Genomic DNA, 24,937 nt, shown 5'->3' with positions numbered 1-24,937 from the left:
GTACTGAAAGCTTCACTGCATTCCAAAGTGTCATCTCTCTCAACTAAACGGTGGCCCAGAGAGGAAGCCAGAATAAATTTCCCCAGTTCATTGTCCCCGCTGAGGACGAGCAGAACATCTCAGTCTGATTAATGGCTGCATACTGTCTAATGAACAGTAATTGAATGGTATAATGCAGCAGGTCCTTAAAAGCCCAGAGGAATGGTCCTCCTCTGACGGGCTCTCTGGAAAAGCAAGGCGGTGACATTGTCTAGAGTTGATTATAGTTGACCTTGCATGGGGTGAATAAGGCCCACAAAATGGCTTACCTAAACGTTGGGGAATAGGAGCATGGAAAAGCGCCTGAAAGGCAAATGAAATGGACTGGTATTGGTAAAGGCAAGAATGGATCAATCCCACGGTCAATAGTGATTCGATTCTTTATCACAAAATTCTTAAGAAGAGGAAGACAATTGATCAAACATCCCCAGTCCTATTGGCATTTCTAACAATATTAATTAAGAAAAATGCTTAGCTGACTGGTTGATAAATCAGCCAATATTGTTAAATCAAAACAAATGATAGTTGTAAACATGACACGACGCCAGTGAGCGCAAACCTACCCTTGTACACATTACCTCAAAGTGTATGACATCCACAACATAGACAGAGACCCCACACCCCCCACCGCCCATGAAATCAATCAGCTCTTTAACAAAGTGCACTCTAAAAGAAACGCCAACCTTCAGAAAGCCCAACAAAAGTCAGTCAAGTGATTATAAGGAAAAGCTTTGATAAATGTGCAGCAGATTCCAACTCTACCATGCTGTATGCTCACTTCCACAGAGATATCCTGCCTTCACTCCCAGTGGACATCTCCACTTGGCAGAGATGCTGAATCTCGTTATTCTTTATTTGGCCTGGACTACACAGGTCAATATCGCACACGCACAACTGCCTCCGCCGGTGTGCTGTCTGCAAATGTATTCACTATTTAAATTCAATGCAATAAATCATTTAATGCTTTGGCTGAAAATGTAATCATGTAATTGAATTTGGTCATCAATAGCGACTGTATACATGCACATATATGAAGCGCGCGGGGCAGTTCACATGCACATATGAGCGCCGGAGTGGGAGGAAATCTGTTGGAACTCGGCTCAAAGTATGAGTCATAGCCGCGCAGTTATCCCTCATTATTATTCACAGCCCTCTAAATGATGAGGTTGCCGACAACGAGACAGCGACAGTCTGTTTGGCCTCAAAGTAAAAAAAAGAGTATACATGAATGATGGTGGGACTTAAAGTAAGGATGTCTCACCTTCAGCATCGTTTCCAGCCTGATAAGTTACAGCTTATATCAAAATATTGAAAAAACACGGAGAAAGCAAACAACAGGGTGGAAAGAATTGCAGTAAAAGGGGAGATTTATGTTAAGTTGAGGTGTCCTGACGAGTTGTACGTTTTTAAAAGATGACATATTTTACTTTTGACACTGTGATGAGTCTAACTGAGGATGTGTTCAATTGAGAACTCACAACAACAATAAAAACTACCTTCTCTTGATGTCACTCAAACGCTGACAAATCAAAAAAAAGGCACACGGCAAGATTATTACAAAAAGTAGCCGTCTCTGTATACTGTAGGGATCATTATTATTAATTTCCATTATGTAACGGTCGTAGAGCGCGATCCATAGCCAATCTGAATCAGCAACATGCATGTATGACTAAAAGCGATAAGTAATGAATTAAGCTATTGATGGGGTCTTTAGCCAGGGTCATAACTGGCCCCCAGAAGTCAATAATTATCCCGATAAGAATATCTTTATTGCAAAAGTGCATACGGCAGCAAAAATCATCACTACACCAAAACATTCCCCTACGGTGCAATTGCCACTGCTTGAAATTATAGTTTTCATTAAAACAAAATGTTCAAGGTTATTGATTGCTTAAATAAGACTCAATATCTTCTCATTTTAGAGCCGAATGAAATTGCCCGGAATAGTAATATCACCCCAACTATTGCGCGCATTCATCACAGTTACACTGCTTCATATCGCTGTCCCTCGGGGATTATTAGAGCAAAATAAGTGTATTTAAATGAGTGCAATTTCTAGGAACCACAGATCCATGAAAGAACATATGTATGCACAGCTCAGCCCTACTTCACTTGAGAACATGCACAACAACTCAGACAGGGGGCAGATGTCAAATACAACCACAGTTATGGAGCTCAATTGATCTTGAACACAAACTTCTGGGTATTTTTTTTTTTTTAAGCTTGGTGCTTTGACACATACTGTGTTCTTTGGCTAGAGGCTATAAGCTTTAAAAAAAAATCCCAGCAACATAAAGTTGTACCTGAGGCTCAGGTGTCTTTAATCCAGCACCAGTACTTTTCACCGACTCTCCTCGCCCCGAAGACGAGCGCATAATACACAAAAAAGAGAACCATGGAGAGAGCAAAACAAGACGGATGAAAGCGGATTTCCCGGAATCAGGTCTGTGTGATGCTCGTGTAATTACGGAGACGGTGATTACCATAATTTTAGGCTGTCATTTTTTTTCATCCGAAAAGTTTAAATGACCTAAAATGTGACGTACTAACTCCACAAAACTTTATAATGAGGGTACTCACATCTTTCCTGGAACCTGCAGACAGAGACCTCTGCAAACACAAGGCGTCTGAATCATGGAGACGGGCTTTGCAAGGATTCGTGGAACAACTCCCAGCTTCATTCTCCTCCTCGACTGTCTTGGCCTTAACCTGCCGGAAAAAAAAAAAACAAGATCCCCTTGGCTTACACAGACTGTACTGCTGTATTGATTTTGCTTAATATTTATATATTTATGAAGCATACTCTACTGAGCATTCATAAATCGCACTCTTTGCAGACAACTATTTTTATAAACTTACTGGGATTATAGAGATGGAAGGAATAACGGGAAATAACTGTAGTAAAATCAACAGTTTGAGGCTGGAAAATGTAGAAAAGGACGAGCTTAATCAAGTCAATAAGCTTGATCATTGATCGGACGACACCAGTGTCAACATTAATGCTGCACTTCTGTCTACAAAGACGAGCAAGTTGTAAAATTGTGAGAACTTAAGAGTTGGTAGCATTCTTTTAAATGAAATGGAATCAGCAAATGGCCCAGTGTTGACTGTGGTGACTGTGTGCCAAATTAAAGTTGTTAAGAGAGTTGCACAGGCTGCGGTTTCGCACAGGCTTGTGTTTTACCTGATCAATTGGCAGGTCCACCTTGAGCTGGAGGTCCTCCTTCACCTCCGCTGCTCCCGCCATCTCGTTCCTTTTGTTTCGTGCATTGAACACACTGCCCCCTGAGAAGAGTGATTAATCACAATTACCTCATCTGCTGCTGCCAGTCGCCATCTCGTCGTTCTTCTGCACTCTCATACACTCGCGTTTCTGTGCCTCCATCCCTCACTGACCCTCAAATCCCCCCCCCGTTCTGACTTCAGAAGTGATCAGTGCTGCCGTTTATTTACGTGGAATGGTCCCACGGACAAGTCACAGAAAAGCCACAGCTGCCACTCGACAAATATGTCCGGGCCAGCGTGAACTTTCACTCCAGGGTTAGTTGTTGACAGTGACAGGTTGCTCTTGATGCACGCGGGGGGGGGAACAGTGTACATGGCAATGCCTCCTGTCTCCTGCTGCTGTTGTTGGACTTGATAGATGGTGGAATGTGAGTAATGAAACACACTATTGAGCCTGAATCTCCTTCAATAGCCCCAAGTGTGTTTCATTTAAAGAGCAAATAACCAAGCATGTAGATTAATCAGAAAAAAGATAAAAAGGAACAATGCACAGGGAAGCGTAGCTCAAAGAGGAAATTACCCAGCTGCAAAACATGTACACTTCAGTCAGGCATTACTTTCAGATCTACTGAAAAAAGACAAAACAATTAAAAGAATCTCCTGCCAAAGACTTGAATCCTGTACCTGTGCAGACAAACTCCACACTGACCGGTCTACAAACAACATTATCTTGACGTGGGCCCAAATGGAGAACGATTGTTGGTTTCTCGCTGTGGCAATTATCCACTTTATTCTACCACATAATATCATGTTATTTGTGGCACAGAATGAGCCACTGTACAAACATACCGTGAAATAAAACCTCCTGAATAACTAAACAGAAGGAAGTGAAGACACTCAATTAACGACAAACCGGAGGATACCTTTTAGATAAAATTTGCAAACACATACTGTAAATATAAAAGGAGAACTTTGTCACTTTTATGATAATCTGTCAGCGATATTTGTGATTAATAACTCATTACCATTTTGATTCTCGCATTAGGGGGAAACTGGAGCAATTTGTTCCCCCCTCAGAGTGAGCGGAGCTTTCTGGATTTATATTCATCAAAATAGCCTGATTGAATTCATCTATGATTTAAGCCCCCTTGACGTCGTTTGAAGTCTTGTTCTGTTTAATCTTCACTGAAAAGAGGCATGTCTCTGTTGAAGAACACGGAGCCGTGTTCTGTTTGGACGTAAAAGTACAGGTTGATAATTCAAGGGGCTTCAAGGGAAGCTCTGACACGTACAAAATGATTTTGCCTCTACGTTCCCAACACGTACGAGGTTCATATCATGAGCACAAAGGAACATACCCTCCATGTTCTATACATGCACTTCACCAGAGGTGGAAAGTCATGGATTACATTTACTCACGTTACTGAGATTGAGTAGGTTTTTTTTTGTGTACTTAAAATCCTAGTTGTACTGAAGTATGTTTTTTAGAAAGTTTAAATCACATCCATTACTGAGTAAAAAAATGTTGTTACTGAATTATAAAAAAAAAATCACGCACCGGACACATTGGGAGTGAATGATGGGGACAGGTGAACGACGAGGACAGGTGAGGACTAGAGCTACAACTAACGATTATTTTTGTAAATCGGTTTATCTCTCCATCCTTTTCTCGATTAATCAAGTAACCTCTTGATCCATAAAATGTCAAAATGTCAGTTTTTAATGATTTCTTTGTTTTATAGAGCAAAGAAATTAAGAAAATATCCACATTTAAGAAGCTAAAACAATCAGAAACCTTATTTTAATAATTTGTAATGTTTTGCCTTTAATTAAAACCAATTAATCTGAGATTTCTATCCCCATGTCCTTTTTGCATGACACAAGAAAGAACCCAAACCTTGTTAAAAATGTAACTGAGTAACTTTTACTTTGAATACATTTTAAACAAGCTACTTTTTTACTTTAACTTGAGTACATTTTTAGACCAGTACTTTTACTTGTACTTAAGAGTAGAATATTTCAGTACTCTTCACACCTCTGCACTTCAACCCCACACATGAACATATCACATATAAATTTGTTCACCGGCCAACAGGTTTCAGCATGTTGGCACACTAAAGGAGGAGGTGATGGAGTGGAAATCTTACTGTGGGGCAGGAGAGAGATATTTCTATAGAATTGCTCTGCTTACCCCATGTTGAGAAGAGAACTGTGTCTCTGGACACCTGCCTCTGTTGTTTGGTTCTCTCTGGCTTTGCCGTGTATTTCTTCATCTGGCCCCTGGCTGTGTGCTCAAGGTCCACACCAAAGCCTGTGTGTGGAAACTATGTACGTACAGACAGACAGACAGAAGAGGAGAGAAAACGAGGGGCACAAATTGAGGCATTTTTCCTCCTTTCCAATTCATCATTGACGTTTTAGTTTGTTGTTTCCATAAAGACGAGGAGAAAAAAAAAAAAGACAAAACACAGTGAGGCGAAACTTGTTTCTCCTCTTTTCAACGCTTTTTTTTTACATTTTCCATTGACCTCAATTTTTCATGAGCTGATATGCTTTGTAGCTCCCCCATGACTCCTACTGTATTGAATTAATCTGGTTCCAATACATCCCGTGCACAACCTATCAATCACAAGGGAGCGTGGCAAACTAATCATTTATTGATGCGATGGGGCAGCCATGAATTTCTAACTGCATTTGTCTTATTTATCAAGCCAGATCAAACAATGAAAATCAAAACAAGCTTAAAGGGAAAGGGAGGGAGTCGTAGGGAATAAGTTATTCCTCGGCAGTAGACAGCAGAGGGTTATTGATGGAGAGGGGAGAAGGAAAAAAAACAGACATGGGACTTAGTTGCATTGTGGGAGAGTGGAGGAGTGAGAGAGGGAAAAGAGTGGAAGAGAGAGAGAGAGAGAGCAGTCGGGAGAGTTCAGAATGATGTTCAGACAGCAAGGTACACATCTGAATTAATGCTTCCACAAAAGGCAATTTTCTTTTCCTCATTCCCTCTGTAGGTAGCAAGCTGAGGTATGTCTCCCTTACAGAGAATGAGAGACGCAGATACAAAGAGCAGGTGAGAGTAGACTTAATGTTTCTTTTCAGCTACAGTGCTCTTTACTTCTGCTGCCTGCCTGGCCGGATCCCTGGGCTGGCTCAGGGGATAGTGTAGTGATCTCAGGCTTCCACCAGAATTCACTTCTGGCAATGGTGTTTGCAAGCTCACTAACATGGCGTCTGGGGAATAGCTGCATTGTTTCATCACTTGTTTGTGTTGGGGTTTTTTTAATGCAGAGGCAGCATCTGTTGATATTCGTTTGAATTTCTACAGCCGGTTTGTGGGCCGCGGCAGAAAAATAAAACGGCAACAGAGAAGAGTGAAGTTGGCCTGATGTATTCAGCGAGGCTAAGTTGAAACAGAGTTCACACGCCAGTGCTGTGGTGTCCACATTCATGTTAGATCAAAGACAGAAGAGCAGCGGTGCTGTCGCCGTGGCGAGCCGTTAATTTGCTTTCATACACTCAAATCATCCGTGACAGATGAGAAACCACTTCATACTCAAGTTTAGACTCCAAATACAATCTGGGCGGACAAAAATTAACAGACTGTTTTCCATGTTTACGGCCCATTGAGTAGATATACACACATATATATATATATATATATATATATATATATACAGTATATATATCACTCTGGGAGGAGAATGCAGAGGACAAGGGGTGCTGCAGTGCCAGGAGAGTACAGTACAAGCAGCAGTACAAGTGGAAACACGGTAGTGGAAAAGCTGAGGTCATATCCCCCCCTCTCATTCTGCATTATATATCTACAGTACCACGTCTTGTGGGAGCAGACAACTTTGTGTATCAGGAGGCCCCAGAGAGAGACAGACAGAGAGAAAGTGCTAGAGTTTGTGTGAAGGAGGCTCAGGGGGACCAGGCAGCAAGCAATCCGGCAAGCCCTCTCAAGTGGCAGGGAATAGGAGTCAACAAGAGGACAGTGTGATATGATAGCCGAGGGGAAATAGTGGGTCCCAACCAACTGGACGGACCAGCCTCCAGCCATCCTGACTGTGGTATCAGCAGGAGCCACTCCCATGGCCTGGTCCTCAGCGAGCAGACATGCTGGCAGCAGCAAGAGGGGTATACAGCATTTTTTTTTTTTTTTGCTTTCCATGGGGCATTGCTACTTCCCCTAACCAGTGAGATCATCCGCATAAGCGGAGAAATTGGGCGCTGCAGCAAATCATTGCTGATGTCAGAGAGTGCAGCTATTAAAGGTTTAATCAGACTTCCTGCACTGTTTTCACAGGACGCCTCGTGTGAAGTACATTTGCAGCACAGTGGTGCTGCTCATTATGATTACTGTAATATGAAGGCACTGCTTTGATGCGCACCATTATTCTTTTGCCTCTCTGTCTCTTTGCATTCCTCTCCCCCCTATTAATCTTCTCTTTATGCTATGTCTACCTCAAACTTTCTACCTCATCATGACCGTGAAAGCCCAACTCAGCATATTATGCCGGCGTCCAATGGGAACGTGGGCTATGCGAAAGTTTCAGTGCTGCACTCTGCAGAGCCGTCAGTTTAGCCTTCAGTGGTTGCTCCGGACCAGATGTCCCATTCAGCGGTACAGAAACGCTCCGCTGCCAGTGCAGACAGGACACCACAGACATCATTCCCACAGAGCAAGGTTACATTTTACACAGCACATTTAAAAGGATATTTTTACGGGCATTTCAGACCAGACTGCTGTTGTTTTGTGAGGTCAAACTGAAATTAATGACAGACATGACCCTATAAATTTGTGTATAATCAGCTAAGCTAAACAAGTGCCAGATCAAGATAGCGTGTGCAATATTTGTCTCATGCAGCTTCCCCCCCCCCACATCTGAAAGGTCCTTATTAATGGGTCAAATTGTGTTTACAAATTCATGAGGGATCGGACGAAGAGGCGAGGGGAGTGAAGGCAGCAGTAGCAGCAGCAGCATCATGTCTAGTGAATGACTAATATTACAATGAGCTGGTGAGTGAAAAAAAAAAAAAAAAAGAAAAGAAGCTATAGCTCTGTCTCTGTCTCCACCTCATGGCACTGTGTGAAATGGCAAAGGCTACAGTTATGGTTCTGATTTCCTCATATATTTTTTAAGGACTGTACCCCTGGTTTACAGTGTGGATTTCATCTGTGGTGTTATGCAAGATACAATTTTAATAAGCTCAAAACCTCCTATGAATAGGAATTTAATCTGATAAATATTCAGCATTTTTCTAAATATAATGCAGGTCTGTGACACATACAACTGGAAACAAGGTTAGGGGGATTTTTCTCTGTCTGGAAAAAATTGTCATCTGCCACAGTGTTGTCATCTTTCATGGTTAGAAAAATCAGATGTCAGACAAATCTCTCACAGGGCCCCCCCATCTCCATCTCTCACGCAACCTGCTGAGTGGGCAGGTTCTCATCCTCGATATGTGATGTGGTGTTCATCCCAGGCCCGCAGCAGAGCAATCCTCACATGGATTCAAAGCATTTCACTGTGTATTTAATCACAATACAAATTTTCCCGGTTCTGGTTTGAATAAGAGATGTTTTTTTTTTTTGTTTTTTCTTCAGTCAGTGAAGTCCCCTTGGTGCATATGATCTGTCTATGAGGCTCACTGCACTTGATCAAGTGGGCCGGCCCATCTCTGTGGGGATTACCCATCAAAGTGAAAAGCAACGGTAACTTAATGCCTCCTGCAGACAGTGATTGATGATAGCGCCGTTTCATAACGAATTACACCCCCACGACAAGCCGCACACGTGGGAAATGTTAATTGAAATGCTGTGTGTGCAAAGATACACTTTTCCCTCTGTGATACTACTGAGGTATTATGACAATAAAAGATGGCAAATTTAGGGGAAATATGTAACAAAGTATGATACAACTATACTTACCACATCCTTTGCATGTCTTTTCTTTCTAATTGGAGGCAGGACGTCTTGACTGCAGAGAGGAACAGGGGGAAAAACTGAATAAGTTTTCTTTTTCTTTTTAACCCTTTAACACCTCAGCCTCAAAATGTCCATCTGGACTTTATTTTAACCATAAAAGGGCCAGAAAATGTCTTTTCAAAGTGTTTTTGCCCATTTTTCCAGAGTAGCTTTCAATATCTGGCAGTTATTTACAATTTTTTGCATGATAAAATAGTGTATGAACAATTTAATGTGAAGAAAAATAAAAAGTTGCATTTAGAAACACACTAAAAAACACCAATATTTAGTACACAAACACCAAATTTTGCATATTTTCAACTCTCTCCTCTGGTGACAAAGATAATAATTTGCCAGCTTCCTGCAGTGGCGCAAGTGAAATTACCGTAATAACCACATGTTGGCTTTGACGTGCAACTTCTCAGCTTTCAGAAATCGCTTGAATTTTTCTGATAGCACAAACCCGTCGCATAATTGCGATAATGAAAAATGTGCTAGTGCTTGTGATTTGTGTCAATAAATAAAAACGTACTTAACTGAATAAAAACATTTAGGTTGCATACAGTACCTTTGAACGGTGTTGTCCCTGACTAAAACTCCAGAGGTGCAGTGGTCATACGGTAGAGCTTTAAACCTCTCTGCGCCAACTGCAACATAGTGCTGGTTGTTCTCCAGCTCAGTGGAAGCACAGACAGGATGTCCATCTAACGTGTAAAGCCTGAGAAGGCAAAATATGTATGATTATACGTAATGTTTTAAATAAGAGCAAGGGCATGATTTGATGTCACAAATATTGTTTAAGTGGTGAAATGTAACCTGTTACCGGGCAAAGAACTATATTTGGTAACTATCGCAGACATCTAAAATAGTTCCGAAGAGGATGACTTCCACTAATCATGTTTTTGTCATGTATTAATAAATGTGTCTTAATGAAAAAAAAACAAAAAACATGCAACACTTTGGAGTCAGGACTTGAAAGAATGAATGCAAAAGATGCCACAGATCACCTGTGCACAGCACCAGTACGAAGACGCACCCTCTCGGTCACCATGGCTAAAACATTCTCCCATCTTCTGAGCGTGTACTTTGGGATCCGTATTCGAGCAGGAGGCACCAATATATGCCCATTGGTGAAGACACTACGAAACACGACATTGTGTAAGACACAGAATTGTACATATAACTGTATAACACAACAGGGAACAATCGTAACCACTTCAAATCAAACCAGCTTGAAATCAATACTCACTTTATCGTGCAAGACTCATCCGAAGTTCTCCTCCACCGAGCAGAAACTACTATTGTGCTGTGAACAACAGGCTGGATCTGAAATTGTTTGAATAAGGGAGTACATCTTCTTAACTGAAACTCTGATGTACATTATGATACTGTAAATAAAGGTTCAACTTACTTTTTGACATTATTTTTCAGTTATTAGATAGGGACTGATAAAATACAAGTATAATGGCACAAAAATAACCAAATACAATGCAGCACAGCATTTATAGCAGCATCTAGCCTCTAGAATGACCTTTAAGTGACATAAGATGCCAGAAATATAACTGTATATAACATATAAATGTATTTTGTTGAAGACTAGCCAGGGACTCACTGGCCACTTCATTAAATACACCTGTTCATCTGCTTGCTTGCTTGCTTGCGCAAATATCTAATTCTAGCCAATGCATTTAAGCATGTAAACAATGTCAAAGTGATGTACTGAAGTTAAAATTGAGGGGAAAAAAGGGTAATGGAAAGTGGAAATGTAACCTGGACGTACAGCAAGTGGAAATAAATGTTCAAATCTTTGACTCTTTCTTGCCTTGGTCACTGAGGAATTGAAACAGTACTTATAGAAGAGTCACACTAATAAGAACCTGCCTACAGCTAATGACTTTGGAATTAAGTTTACGTTTGCCACTACATAAAGAAAATGGTCCAAAAAAGAGAAAATATCCAATGAGCAGCAGTTCTCTGACCAAAAAATGTGCCTTTTAAGTAGTGAATTGATATACAATATGCTAACATAACAGGCTCAAAATAGTAAAAAAAATTGGTTGAAACAGCTAACTATTAAGTGCACTGTGTTTGTTTCTTTCTATATTGTTTTCACTGGTGTTTTATACTTTTTTTTAGCACCCGCTACCATACAACCACCAAAGAATTCTGCTGTATTTATACAATGGCAATAAGGCTCTGAAGGTCATACAGGGGGTGCTACTAATTCACTGACACAAACAAACATTTGCACTAGCCTCCCCGAATGATTGATTATTTACATTTTTCAGCTCGACCTGATTAAATATTAAAAAGGTGACTTTACCTGTTGTTTTTTCTTACTCTCTGGCTTCTTGGTTGTTATCTCACCGTAGCTGAAAGACATAGCAAGCAGCTATATGTTAAAGAAAAAAAACGAAAAAAAAAACTAAACTGTCGTCCATTTTAGAATTTGTGAATTGGAGCTGTCGCGTGGTACCTACTCCAGCCTTTTAAACTGCTCATTTCCGGCTGCCACATACGCACTACCGTGTTTTAACTCCTCCAAGCTGCGAATTTTACGGCCCTCCACGGGAGTGTACAACTTCCTCACCGCTCCAAACGGAGCTTCAATTCCTCTGGTCAGAGAATTCAAAAAGCTGTCAAAGTTCGACACCTGCCGCGGGTTTACCGCCATTTTCCTTCCGGGGAAGAAGGCGTCTCCGTTCCTGTAGACGGTTATCGTTTTTGCCGGAGGAAAATCACTTACTGGCATTCTTATATGATCATATAATGACATTAAAACAACAATATTTGAGTCGCGGTTATGGTGTCAAGACAGTGTGCTCGCGTCAGTTGCAGCAGGTGTCTTGTGGAGTCTCTTGGAGATGTAACTGGAGAAAGCTTCAGTTACACAAAGACATTATCGTCCACACGAGAAGAGCAGCATCACGAAACCTAACCACACACTGTTGTTGTTGTTGTTGTTGTGGTTTGCTATAGTTTCTTCCTTTTGTGTGTGTGTTTAAAGATAATGTGGTGTTTGATTCCAAAAACACAAAAGCAATAAGTTGCCAATATAAAAACATGTAAACAAATATATATATTATTATTATTTATACCTTATAACACTCTGAAAAGGCTGTTCAGTTTCCCACATCACCATCAAAATCTAATTATTACCCCCTTTGCTCCATAACCTACTACCCCAGAAAATTCCTTCAACATCTGTCCTTTACTTTTGGAGTATTTCTTGAGCCTTGATATGCAATAACTCTTGCATAGTCTGTTTACTTGTTTATTCTTTTAAACTTTCCTTACTTTTCTTTATTGTGTCAATGCAACTCTGTGCTGTAAATGTACTGAAGGCTGTGAAGGCATATGGACGGTGTTTGGAGTCAGTGATACAGTACGTACATGCCCATATGGTCCAATAAAGCTAATTCAGTTACACTGTGTCACAAGCCAACTGAACAAGGTTGTGCAAGGGTTATACAAGGTGAAGGCAATTAGCCCATATTGTCCCCATCACCTCTGCATAACCTCCTTATAAATCGATGTATCGTATCTTTGAAATTATGTCTATTTAATATGTCAAGGTTATTGAGTGGAAAAAGGCGTATTCTTGGTTTGAATTTGTGTATTTCACTCATGCACCGCTCATTACTTTTTGTGTTCATGAAAAACAAGCACGCCATTGCAAATCATTACCGGTTCTATTGCCTGCAGACACACGTGTGATTTCCATCATTTGCTATAAGCACTCACTAAAACTTGAGCACAAATTTGATATTCCCACGGATGACATATTAGCTCGTATGACGTCAAATGCACGGTGTGATTTCATTTCATTCCGTTTCTCTCCGTATCTCCTTCTCACAGGCCTTTTTTTCCTCACCACATATTATCTGGTAGTCTACTGTTGGACAGAGCTGTCCACATTGTTTACCACAAAGGTAACCAGAGATTGCACCAACAATGGCACCTAATTGGTTTTGGCCAGACAACTCCTGGTCAATTAAATGCATAATTCATCTCAGCATTAATTATTCATCTCTTAGGGGACCAGTTGTGGGTTTTATTAGCAGGACTGCGTCATGCATATTCAAATTCCTCATCTTGGAGGGATGCAAAATTATCTCGGCTGGGATGCCCATCCCCAAAAAAAACAATAGCAGCCAAGGCTGTAAGACAACTTCTATTAATCACACCAAATAAACCACAGAGGATTTTTTCAAAGAGGAAAATGTCACACTCACCTAAGGTGTGTAACGTCTTGTTTTTGTCCCTCGGCATTGTACTGTCAAACGAATACCAAGTGTAATTACTTCATTATGATCGGCAACCGTTTTCTATTCAGTGGATACATTGTTTTAAATAATAGCCATGTCTCAGGGAAAAAAAGTGTCCAACATCAGCGGGTTTAACCTGGTGCCAAATATTAATTTCAACATGTTCACTGAAACAACATTGATACAAGATAAATGAGTTTAACTTGAATGATTCTGGGTTTATTTTTTATTTTCTCTCTTAGTGATCGTCCTCCACCGTAACCGAAATGTGATTTGTGGTTACCCCAAGAGATGTCGCCAGTGTCTTGTCAAGTGGAGGATCAGGGAGTAATGGTGGGGGAGTTCCCTTTGATTCTCTTAAAGGTCAGTGCCACCCATTTTTAAAAGTCTATTTCCGTACGCTCAGTAATCACTGCTGGTTAAGTCGGACGTTTTAAAGCCAGACACTGGAATGTGGAAGTTTTAAAAGCACAAAAGGACATTTGTATCATACAGAGGGATGGTTTTTGGTTAGGATTTGGAAACATTCCAGCCATGTTCTCAGGTTTTAAATGGCAGTTAAGTAGAACACCACAATATGTATAATTATACTAACTTGTGGAGTGAGTATACACCCCTCAGCTTTAATGCACTGGGTGGTCACTGCCTTGGTCAGTGGTCAAGCTTTGTAGGCGGACAATAATGCACAGACACCACCTCTCCTTTTTTAAATTATTTGTGAATGTTTATTGCTCAGCTACTGCCATATAACTTATACACATGTAAATATAGAAAGCGTCGTTTGTTCAGTTATCTGATTAAAAGCGCCAAGCTGGAACCAAAATCCATCCAATTTGGATTTTCCTATACTTCCTAAATCATCTGTAGCTCCTCTGCAGCATTTGCATATTTGCCTTGTTTATTTGTGACATTAAAAATAGTAAATTTTTGGGGTACAAAGAACAAAAACTGTTATGTGAGTTGAGAAAATAAATAGCTAATACGACTATTATGCTAAAAAATACAACTTACACGTCATTGTGTCATCATATTTACACATAAAAGTTCCCACAAAATGATGGAATCAGACGCTGTCCTTGTCAAATTCACAGACAAAATACATGGTTGGGTTGCACGCCACATCAGTCCACTCTCCGGACGCCACCATCTCAGCACAGTCCTCGTCGTCGTAGGCATTGTTGGGCTCTCCTTTCCTCCACTTGGTGAAGGTGGTCATGGGAGAGTGGTCCACGTAGGTGAAAACACCCTCCTGGTCCCGGTCATGAACGCCTATGTAGACTCTGCTCAGGCCCGCGTCGCTAATGTACCCCGCTATGGCCGCGTTGGCGCCCTCATCCTTGGGCATGGCCAGGTGCCCTCCCCTCGTCTGACAGTAGGCCTCGGCATCGTGGTAGCGTTTCTCCTCCTTCACCAATAGGTAGACTTTACTGTCTGTCTCTTTTATGCCAGCAACAGCTGCAGGGGAGGGCAGTGCTGAAAAATGAGCACTTGTATTTCTATACATTTTACATTGACATGCCCAGCATTTTGCATTTCTAACAAGGAAACACAGGAAGTGTTACAATGTTGTTTTTTTGTGTAAAGAATGGTAAGATCATACCATTTTTGATGAATTTCAGTTCAGAGGAGAGCTGTGCCACGAGAATGTCTATTTCTCCGATCATGTTTCTCATCGGCGTGCACTCGCACGGAAGCCCTGATATAGCGAAATGACCACATTTTTCTTATTCTCACACATTTCACCACATAATCGTGCGACAACACTGAATTCAATGACATCATATCTCACCTGGCTCTCCATTAGGGCCCCTTGGACCTGGATCCCCCATTTCGCCTTTGACCCCTGTGATATGAAATGGAATTATTCATTAAATATGAAATATGCTGTAAATAAATTCATATAAATAAAACTATGTGTGTATATATATATATATATATATATATATATATAAATATATATATATATATATATATATATATATATATATATATATATATATATATATATATATATATATATATATATATATACATGTTAACCTTTCATTCCACTTGGGCCCACTTTTCCAAAACGTCCCATGATTCCTTTATCTCCTTTAAGCCCAGGTTGCCCTGTAAAAAAAAAAGGGGGGGTGTTCAAAAACAAACATTACTTAGTCCATAAATTACAGCTAATGAAAAAATAAGTGAATTTCAGTATTTACTTCCTCCAAGGTATGGTAATTAAAAAGGATGAGTTTGTGTTATCGCTCCTGAAAGTTTTGAGAACACCCTCTACTCCTCATTAACGTCTTCAGTAAACACGAGTGGATTCTCCAAATAACCTCTCACCCAAATGTAAACACTTGTCATGTCCGGGTGGCCTGTTTGTGATGTAACATCACATTATCAGCCAAAGCAATGGTCTTTACCCTAGTTCTTTTTTTCTTCTATTTGTAGTGTTGAAAAATGAGAAAATCTGGAGATGTATACACTTTCCTTACCCAGCTCTCCGGGAGGGCCAAGTCTCCCCGGTCTCCCCGGTGCTCCTTTTTGTCCTTTTTGTCCTGGTTCTCCTTTTGCAACAAAAGTAAAAGAAAATATCGTCAGAAAATATGATATTTGACGACAGCTTCTATTCGCGTTCACTTGGCATCATGTCTTGCGTGCCTTTGAGTCCAGGGACAAGGATCTGAACGGTGCAGGCCTCCTCTGCCAAGTGCTGTCCATGAGACGTCTGTATCGTTAAAAGACTCAGCATCACAGACGTTAGTATCAGGGCTGGAAACAGTGTCTCTCCTCTCATTCTTCTACATAGGATGGTTCGTAGGCTGTACTGGAGAAAAGGGAGAATAGGAATGATAGATTTCACTAAGAAAATGCAGTAATTTAGACCTGGATCAGGTGTAAACGTTTGTCCCAGTAGTAAAACTATAATGCAAGTTCATATATTATTAAAATTCCAATAACATGCATCATTTATGTCCTTAAATAGCCACTCCAAAAACATTCAATTCACACATCACATCAACTTTCTTCCACATGTTTAAAGCCACAAGAAGAGGAAAACGCCACAAAAACCTGTCCGTTAAATCAATTTAGCACAATGGCGAAGCCGAAGATCTCGAGGCAAATTCACTCAGACCAAAGACGTTATTCAGATTCATTTGTTTGGGTTTGACAACAACTTGTGATTAAAAAAAATAGGTATTTTAGAAATATGGACGGCCTACCTGTAGAGGAACTCTCCAGACGGACGGGAAAAGTACTGCCAGCTTTCAAAGACTTGCAGGGAGCTGTGGACAGTGGTCGTCCCACAGGAACTTTTCATGTTCCTCGGCGAGCGCCGCAGAATGTGTGCGATAGGACATTCGTAAACAGTTCACAGATAAAAGCTGCAAAGCAGCTGGGGCTCTACAGATAATTGGCTGGGAAAATAGTCAAGTGATTGACAGTGGAGGGGGCCTGATAAATGCACCGGCTTAACGTCAAACTCCACCACGTATTTATTTACACTTGCAGTTTAATAATTTAACAGAATGTGTGGACCAGTGTAATAATTTTTTTGTGGGGTAGCCTGAACTTTTTAATAAAACTCTTTTTCAGGGGGTAACTTGTGTGGTATTAGTGCACCACGCAGAATTAATGATAATGACAGGAGTATACCAGTTCTCCTAATGAATTCTACAGGTCCGTGTAATTAAAAACAGCCTCTTTCTTTATGTGTGCTTGCCAAAAATCCGCTATATTTTGCAGTGCCACAAAGCATATCTGTCACCAAGTTTCTTTTAATTAAAAATTAATGTAGCTTAAATAGAAAAGCAGAAATTAACAAGATTAATGACAGGGGGGTGGGGACAAATCCGTGCATTAAAGCAGAGATTTTTGGTTTGCTGTGGAATATAGTTACAGTTACAGTTCACACTAGGTTTCAGTGACTAAACTCCTAAGTTTATTCTGAGAAGTTTGTGCTTAAAGCAATAGAATCTGGGTTCTTATACACAGTCAGCGTGTTGCATACAGTCGACCGCAGTGTGGTGTGAGGATGTTATTGATTTTCTCAGTCGGGGCGTTCGTTCTACAACACATTTCCTCTGCTGCCCCCTAATCACATCAGAAAAATGTGTAAATTGTGTTCTCCCGCTTCTCTTATCTGACTCTCCATACAGAATGCTGTCGCCTGTATGAAACGCACTGACTCTGCACAAGTACCTCATGCACCTCCACCCCCCACTTGTCTGAAGTATCGCTTTAAGGAGTCGCAGAGATATTGCTGAGTGTACCCCGAGGCTGAAAATGTTAAGTTCAGTATTTGTCATTCAATTTAAGTCTTCTCCCTCGCTCTCTCTCTCTCTCTGTGCTCCCTATCCTATCAGACTTGAGTCATCGTTTTCTGATATAAGAGCGTAAACTTTTGCAATTCTAAAGTTATATATCAAGACTGGAGAAATGATGATTTATACTGTATTCAGCTTTATGCCACTGTTATTTCCTCAGAGAGAACTCGCTCGCTCCTTGTGTGATAATCATGTCTCCAGAGCATCCTTTCTCTGCTTTGAAACTTGGAGAGTTCTCACCCAGTATGGCCACTTGATGGAGCCATAGTCTATGTTAGCAGTATTTGAATTAAGGAAATACACAGTAAATATGTGTACATTTTTGATTCCCCCGAAATACTATAATAAATTATAATAATATAAATGATGTTGCAGCATTTCCGTGTTTTCTCATCTTCAGTGAAGCAAGGATTGGACACTAATGTCAGCATCTGATCAGTGGTCCATGTCTCTGATGTGCAGTAGTTTTGGATGTCATAAAAAAAAACTAAAATTGACTTTTAACTCATGAACATATAAATGTCATATTAATGTTAACACAGTAATGAGATATGCTTCAATACAGGGGTGTCACATATCCTAATTAGATTTACAAACACAGTGGCTGCTTTCAGCGGTGGATTGGGTGTCTCCTTCAAAAATCCCCCTAAAGGTTTTCTGTTACCAGCGTTTCAAAAATTTATAACTCAAGGCAACATTTGCTGTCTTTCCACAGCCGCCAGAGAAGTTACTGCATGTATCCTCTACTGTTAATTAGAAAAAATAAATAAATACATCTCTATTACCTGTATGCATTATAAATATACATGTTGCTTTGTTTGCCCAAACGATTTATGGTCAAGGCTCTAAAAATTTCAGCAAAACATTCTAAGCCAGTATCAATGTAGCACAAAACTGAAGTAAATCAATTTGAAATGCTTCATACAACCGTGAGAGAACGTTCTTTAAAGGTCCCCAGAATGTTCCCCTAATTTCTACCTTCATACAATTTATTGTATATCACAAATATTATTTTAAACTATGCACATTAGTAGACATACTTCTCTCTGCCATACAGGGTCTGTTTACTAACTGAGTATTTTTTCTCTGTAATAATGTATGCGATTAGAATACTTTTAAGAAAACAAGACTACATGTACTTTTTTATACATTGCACAGTCAATGTACCTGACATGGGAACGTTACGAGTCGCACCTCAACGCATCTTCAGTGGTTCACATTCTGGCTGACGTCACCTGTGCTCACCGGCGCGCGCGTGCACAGCCTGTCATCCGGACAAACAGCCTCCTGCTGTCGCCGCTCTGTCGCTGCGTCCTCCTGTCCCGTGTGTGTCCTGAGGACAGAAAGAAAGACAGAGAGAAAGAGAGAGGGAGAGAGAAAAGTGGACTGCAGCTACAGCCACACATCCGTATGAGGGAGTTACAACTTCTCATTGTCTCTCGGCGCGTGCTTTTCACTCAGTGAAGGATACGAGTGGTAAGTTTTTCTCCCAAGTTTTCTCCTTTTTGTAGCAACATTAACTCCAGGTATATTGTGTCTGTTATAGTGACGTTATAACATGGACGTGGACGTTGCTGTGCTGTGCTAACTGCTATAGTGAGAGCAAATCCCAACTAATATTGATGTATTGTGTTAGCTTTGCTGGCTTATTTGTAATGAGCATTCATTTTATCAATAAAGTTTTTTTTAAATATCAAACAGGTCTATATACAGTAGGTTAATTTGATATGTTTTACTGTCAACCGACAGTAAAACGTGATAATAGTAGTAATAATTATGTAGTGGGAAGGTAATATTAGGGTAATACCAGCTTATCCCTAATGCAATCCCCATAACAGTATTAATAGTCTGCTATTAAGGAGATAATGTTACTGCAATATCATACCAGTAGTATTCCAAGTAATATCCAGTTAATAGCATATTAATGAGGATTTCTGCAGGCTACAGACAGTGTAATTCCCACCAATAGTTATACCAAGCTGTTACTCACTGTCACTTCCCTGTGAATTCCTTACCATATTGTTAATGCAATGTGAAACTTATTTTGCAATTTTATTTATAGTAGTAGGTGATAGTCGTTGTTGTGGCTTTATGGGTTTAATACATAAATCACCAAAGTGCTGTGCCCGATTTCATCACATCTATAACAGATCATGATCACTTTGTGCACATCCCTCTTAATCCCCCCAGAAATCTGTCTGATTATATGTAAAGGTGCGTTCTAAAAGTGCAATCTGTGTGCGCAATGCTCTCTTTTTGTCCTGTACTCCATATATTCGGCGCATTTTCCATGTGCCTTTATTTCCTGGCAGTGAACAGGAAACAAGACGCAGGAAACATGAGGCGTGTTTGTGTGTCCTGCCTTGACTCAGAGCCTCGGTGTCCATCCATGTGTGCATTTGTGTGTGTTTGTGTTTCCTCCTGCTCTTGTCTACAGTAGTTTTCCCTGAGTTTCACGGTACATGTGACACCGCTCTCATTTGCATTGCCTTGCTAACTCACTTACTCTAATTTATAAGGCCTAGATCTCAACTGATGTGTCTTACCTCGCTGTCTGGATTGGGGTCAAATGCTAAGAGGATTTAAGGCCGCAGTGTAGTTTACTCACGAGGGATTGTCTCGGTATTATTGAAAGCAGTGAATGATGCCTGGTGGTGTTGATGTCTGGGCTGAAGGCCTACTGTATATAGACATATTGTTAGTAAAATGAGAGGGAATTGGGGAAAACTCAGACCTGGCATGAGCCTGATAATAAAGCAGTAAAAATCAAACATCTGATGTTCCGTAATTACTGTGTGTACACTAAGAACCATCTGTTGCTCAGGAAAAAAGAAACGGTTGATGCATCTTGTCAAATGCAACAAAGAGTTAAAATAGTCACCCGGGATGAAAGAAGAATAAAATGATCTGACATTAAAGAGAGAAATGATAAATAAATAATAAATCACCTGGGTAACCTAAACAGCCAAAAGAAAGTACAGATTACGACTTGATGTACGTGTTGAACTGAGTCCTCAGTGAAGGATGCATCAGCAGTTCCCAGCATCAATCCTCTCTGACATTTGACCTCAGTCGGGACAAGATAATTGGATACTCAAGCATAACGTCACCACTTTTGTTTTGTGGAATATGTAAATATAGAAATATTTGCCAAGATCAGATGATAAAACACATGAAAACAAGGCTTTAAATTTAATTGAAGAAGTCTTGCGACTGTTGTAAGACAAACAGATTGTTGGACCTTGAAGTTGGATATGAGACCTAAAATAATGCTGCTTTGGTCCGTGATATATGCTATAACAGTCTACGCTTCCTTTTACTTATGCCCCTCAATGTCATATCTTAATTATGCATTTGGATTTTGCATAATCCAATATAGTCCAATGGAGGTAAACGGTAGTCTGAATGGTGTGGTTCAGCATGTCAAGTCAGTTCACTTTAGGTATGTTTTTCTCATGCAGGATTGCAGGAATATGGCCGTGAAAATACCTTCTTACAAGATTAGCACTAGAAATGAAAGGTTAATGGAAAGCAAAACATAATTGAAGTCCCAATCATATTATGCAAATCCAAGTGAAAAACTAATTATAGATCAATTTGTTTTGTGGAATTTAACTTCAGAATCTATTAATCATACCTAGCTTCTTTATTTCTAGTCTTCTTGTCAGGTGAAAGATAATACTAAAAGCTAAATGTTACATTTAACAAAGATTGTGAAGGGAAAAGACTGTCAAATTTGAAGGGACATGGGAACATGATGCTGTTTCGATGAGGATTTTTAAAAAAAGTTGCCAAATGCAGTGACACTGACAAATTACCTTTGCAAAAAGATTCAAGTTTGTTCAGTCTTATATTAGAAATGACATTATTATTATTCATTTCCACCCAAGCAGCTGTGAAGAAAAGGTCTAATGTTGTCATACTGGCCTTGGGGAGTAGGCTATAGATTCATGACCTGAGTAAAAATGCAAAACTATTTCCCTTTCCTTTGCATGTATTTATATACCACATGTTTTACCTCATTCATATTGCTCCTCTTTGGTTTGCGTCACTGCTTCTTTCTCCAGGTTGTGACACTGTGCTACTTGAAGGTAAGCCATGGAGGACGGGAAGCCTGTGTGGGCGCCCCACCCCACCGACGGGTTCCAGCTGGGTATGATCGTCGACATAGGAGCCGACGCACTCACCATAGAACCGCTGACCCAGAAGGGCAAGGTGTGTCATCTCTCTCACACACACACCTACAAACTTGTCTTGCATTGCCTAGCACCTTACCTAAACCATAACCATCACAAGTAAGTAAGGGCTTTGCAACTGTAAGTAAGAATTTCACACTGAATGAGTAGTCACGTACACTGGTTGCCTTCATCCCAGGATACATGGACATTTTGACAGTTTATGAAAGAATTACAAAGTCCTGTGTTACACTTTCTGTAACTGTATCGCTCGCTGTCGGAGCTGAGTCAAAAAGGCGTGAGCACTGCGATGTTTAAAATGTGAGAAACATGAGAGACCACATGTAAGGGGCCATGAATAAATAAAGAGTGCAGCAGCAGGTGTGTGATAGTGTTGCCTAGAGGCAGAGCTGCTCATTAGGAGGTAAAGGCCACCTGTTACACCTGAGCTGCCATGAGTCTGTACCCAGTAAGCAGGCCACTGATGTTCACAACAGACCTGCACTGTAGCAGTGCTCTCTGTATATTATGGTCTCACCACAGCTAGTGTAAGGGCCTTTCTGTATTCTGTACACTGTATTCTGGTGACACGGTGATCAACAATCGTGCGTAATGGGTCCTTTGCACAGCAGCCATTTTTGCAAGTCACAGGAGGAAAATTGCAGGTGTGAATAATCGAATTAAGCATGGTTGAGTTCCATTTAGCATCCTGGGTTTCATGCCTCTTCAGTGGAACACTGACTGACGTACAAGAACTGAACACAAAAACATGTCTGCAAAATGGCCTGAATCCTAACTCAATAGCAGCTAAATGGAATTCAGCCTTAGTTCATCTTTTTTTTTTTACCTCTGCTAAGGAGGTCATGTTTTTGGCCACATTCTTGGTCAGCTGTGAGCATCATAACTCAAAAAGTTAAATGCAGATTTGGATCGATGTTATGGCCCTAAAGAAGAAATTAGTAAATGTTGGCAGGGATCTGGATATTGATCTGGATTCAGGGGTGTATTGACTCTGTGGGAAACAGAGTGGCCTTGGCTGAGGTTTGCACTCCCTGAGCACTTTCTATGACTTCATCAATACATATGCAGGTGCCCCAGTAAGTCATCATGCACATACTGCACATATACTACTGTTACAGCTCAATAGTGCGTACTAAATGGTCAAGTGAGTGTTTTTGTTTTAATGTTACATCTGTTTTACTTAGCTTTAATGGGGGTAGTCATTACATTTAATTATGTAGGGTTCTGCAAAAGTCAGAAAAGCACCATTTTGTCCCTCAATCTATTGGGAACTTTTCCACAGGTGCAACATTGTAAATAATCTTTAACATCTTTTGTTCATAATAACCTGAACCCGTGGAATCAAAGGTGGATTGGGGAAAAAAGCAATTACCTAACCCCATTGATGGATAATTGCACAAAATTAGGCCTGTGTGCTCCATTCTATGATTCACAATGAGAGATGTTTTTTTAGGTTTACTACTCTCTTAGCTGGAGATGATTTGGATGGCTTTGAAGTGAACCTTACATGGAAAAGCTTTGAATGATAATCATCAGTTTACGCCCCATTGCATGGCAGCAGCTCTGTTTCATTCAGTGAGGGAATGAAAGGCCCATTGAGTGTCTCTTTATTGCAGCGCTGAGCTCATTAGTGCCTCCTCTCTGTGCATTGCCCTCAGCCCCGTTGTCTCTTCTTCTTTGTCAATTTTATTGCTGAAACATTTCTCACATGGTTATTATTGAACCAAGGTATTGTAGTGGACACGCAAAAGAGATTCTGTTTATGCTCACAGGCTGTTGGCGGCAGTAAACCATGCATCATGGCTCAGACTGGCCTCACACATACACACACAGAGGCAGTGCTATTGATATAGGGAGTGTAATGAATATGTAAATGGTGTAGATGTGTGTTTATGATATTGATGTACTGTATGCTGTAGGGAATAAACCCACACAGTGTGTGTTGTTGCTTTAATTTTTATCTGATTGTCTTGCTCTGATGCAGCGTCGATAAATCTCCTGAGCCTTAAATGTTTGCGTTTGGTTGTTTACAACAGCAGCATAACTCGTATGGTTCCGCCAAGATCAGCACAAAGCGCAGCCGTCGTCTCTTCTGCACACACACACATATTATTCACACACTTACTCACTCAGGTGTTCAGATCCTGTTGCTCTCCCCTACCAAATTATTCATTATCCTGCCATGTCTCTCCTTGTTTCTCTCACAGACGGCTTGTCCCATTGAATTTATTTTCATTAAGTCAGACAATGGAGTGAGAATATCAGTAACTAATTCTGCCTGGGAAAATTTTGCACCAAAACATCATCGCTGTGATCTTTAAGCATGATGAATGTTTCATGTTTATGCATCCGCGCTTAGCTTTTTACGATGTTTAATGGGATGCTCATAACGTTTTGTTTTTCCCCATAAACCTTTCAAACAATAACAAGGGAATCATTAATACATTTGCACTTGATGTAGACAGTGCAACTCGTACAAAGTGGCATCAGGTGAAGGAAAAAAAACCCTAACCCTGTTTCTGTTGCAGACCTTTCTTGCTCCTATGAGCCAAGTCTTCCCAGCAGAAGATGATGTCAACAAACTTGTAGATGACAACTGTAAGTAGATGACACAAGTTTTTTGCAAAATGTTATTATTCTTCTACACAGTTTCTTCATTCTTCATTTTGGTTTTTTTATCTTTTCAGGTTCCCTTATGTACTTGAATGAAGCCACGCTTCTCAACAACGTTCGAGTGCGCTACAACAAAGACCACATTTATGTATGTTCTCTTCTTCTCCTCCTTTATATTTGCTTGTGCAATGGCTTGAAGCCGTTACTATCAAATTGCATCATAAGATATATAATAACAAGTTAGAGGTCAGAAGGTGAGAGGATCCCGATCTTTGTTTTCCCGGGGGTAAAAAGTACCAGGTGGTAAAGAGG

The 24,937-nt window shown here is 40.4% G+C and overlaps 3 protein-coding genes across 8 annotated transcripts in view; 1 reads left to right on the top strand and 2 right to left on the bottom strand.

Annotated features, from left to right (window-relative positions):
• Window positions 1-11,984, bottom strand: part of LOC122783102 (doublecortin domain-containing protein 2C) — a 71,484-nt gene extending 59,500 nt beyond the window's left edge. Inside the window, exons 1-9 of the mRNA XM_044047749.1 lie at window positions 11,713-11,984; window positions 11,556-11,604; window positions 10,482-10,558; window positions 10,240-10,371; window positions 9,801-9,950; window positions 9,197-9,245; window positions 5,456-5,588; window positions 3,224-3,324; window positions 2,620-2,748 (exon numbers count right to left, since the gene is read on the bottom strand). Coding sequence (XP_043903684.1) covers window positions 2,620-2,748; window positions 3,224-3,324; window positions 5,456-5,588; window positions 9,197-9,245; window positions 9,801-9,950; window positions 10,240-10,371; window positions 10,482-10,558; window positions 11,556-11,604; window positions 11,713-11,984 — 1,092 coding nt within the window. The remainder of the gene's footprint in view (window positions 1-2,619; window positions 2,749-3,223; window positions 3,325-5,455; window positions 5,589-9,196; window positions 9,246-9,800; window positions 9,951-10,239; window positions 10,372-10,481; window positions 10,559-11,555; window positions 11,605-11,712) is intronic.
• Window positions 11,985-14,207: 2,223 nt separating this feature from the next.
• colec11 (collectin sub-family member 11) lies at window positions 14,208-19,103 on the bottom strand. 5 transcript variants are annotated; one of them, XM_044048305.1, is made up of 7 exons: window positions 18,984-19,103; window positions 16,150-16,315; window positions 15,984-16,055; window positions 15,541-15,612; window positions 15,290-15,343; window positions 15,101-15,196; window positions 14,208-14,973 (listed from the first exon to the last, which is right to left on the bottom strand). In XM_044048305.1, exons 2-7 carry the CDS (start codon window positions 16,283-16,285, stop codon window positions 14,564-14,566), a joined length of 840 nt encoding a protein of 279 aa, XP_043904240.1. In that variant the 5' UTR covers window positions 16,286-16,315; window positions 18,984-19,103; the 3' UTR covers window positions 14,208-14,563. The 5 variants fall into 5 exon arrangements, with proteins under 5 accessions (XP_043904240.1, XP_043904241.1, XP_043904236.1 ...); XM_044048306.1 differs by having other exon boundaries at window positions 16,150-16,310; window positions 19,011-19,103; XM_044048301.1 differs by lacking the exon at window positions 18,984-19,103 and adding an exon at window positions 16,713-18,976 and having other exon boundaries at window positions 16,150-16,310.
• A 126-nt stretch (window positions 19,104-19,229) lies between these two features.
• myo6b (myosin VIb) overlaps window positions 19,230-24,937 on the top strand; it is a 32,832-nt gene continuing 27,124 nt past the window's right edge. For both annotated transcript variants that reach the window (XM_044048295.1, XM_044048294.1), the window contains exons 1-4: window positions 19,230-19,292; window positions 21,884-22,031; window positions 24,541-24,610; window positions 24,700-24,773. In XM_044048295.1, coding sequence (XP_043904230.1) covers window positions 21,915-22,031; window positions 24,541-24,610; window positions 24,700-24,773 — 261 coding nt within the window. In that variant the 5' untranslated portion in view covers window positions 19,230-19,292; window positions 21,884-21,914. The remainder of the gene's footprint in view (window positions 19,293-21,883; window positions 22,032-24,540; window positions 24,611-24,699; window positions 24,774-24,937) is intronic.

Source organism: Solea senegalensis, linkage group LG16 (genome assembly GCF_019176455.1).
Source record: "Solea senegalensis isolate Sse05_10M linkage group LG16, IFAPA_SoseM_1, whole genome shotgun sequence".
Lineage (NCBI taxonomy): Eukaryota > Metazoa > Chordata > Actinopteri > Pleuronectiformes > Soleidae > Solea > Solea senegalensis.
This window is presented reverse-complemented; position numbering and strand designations above follow the sequence as displayed.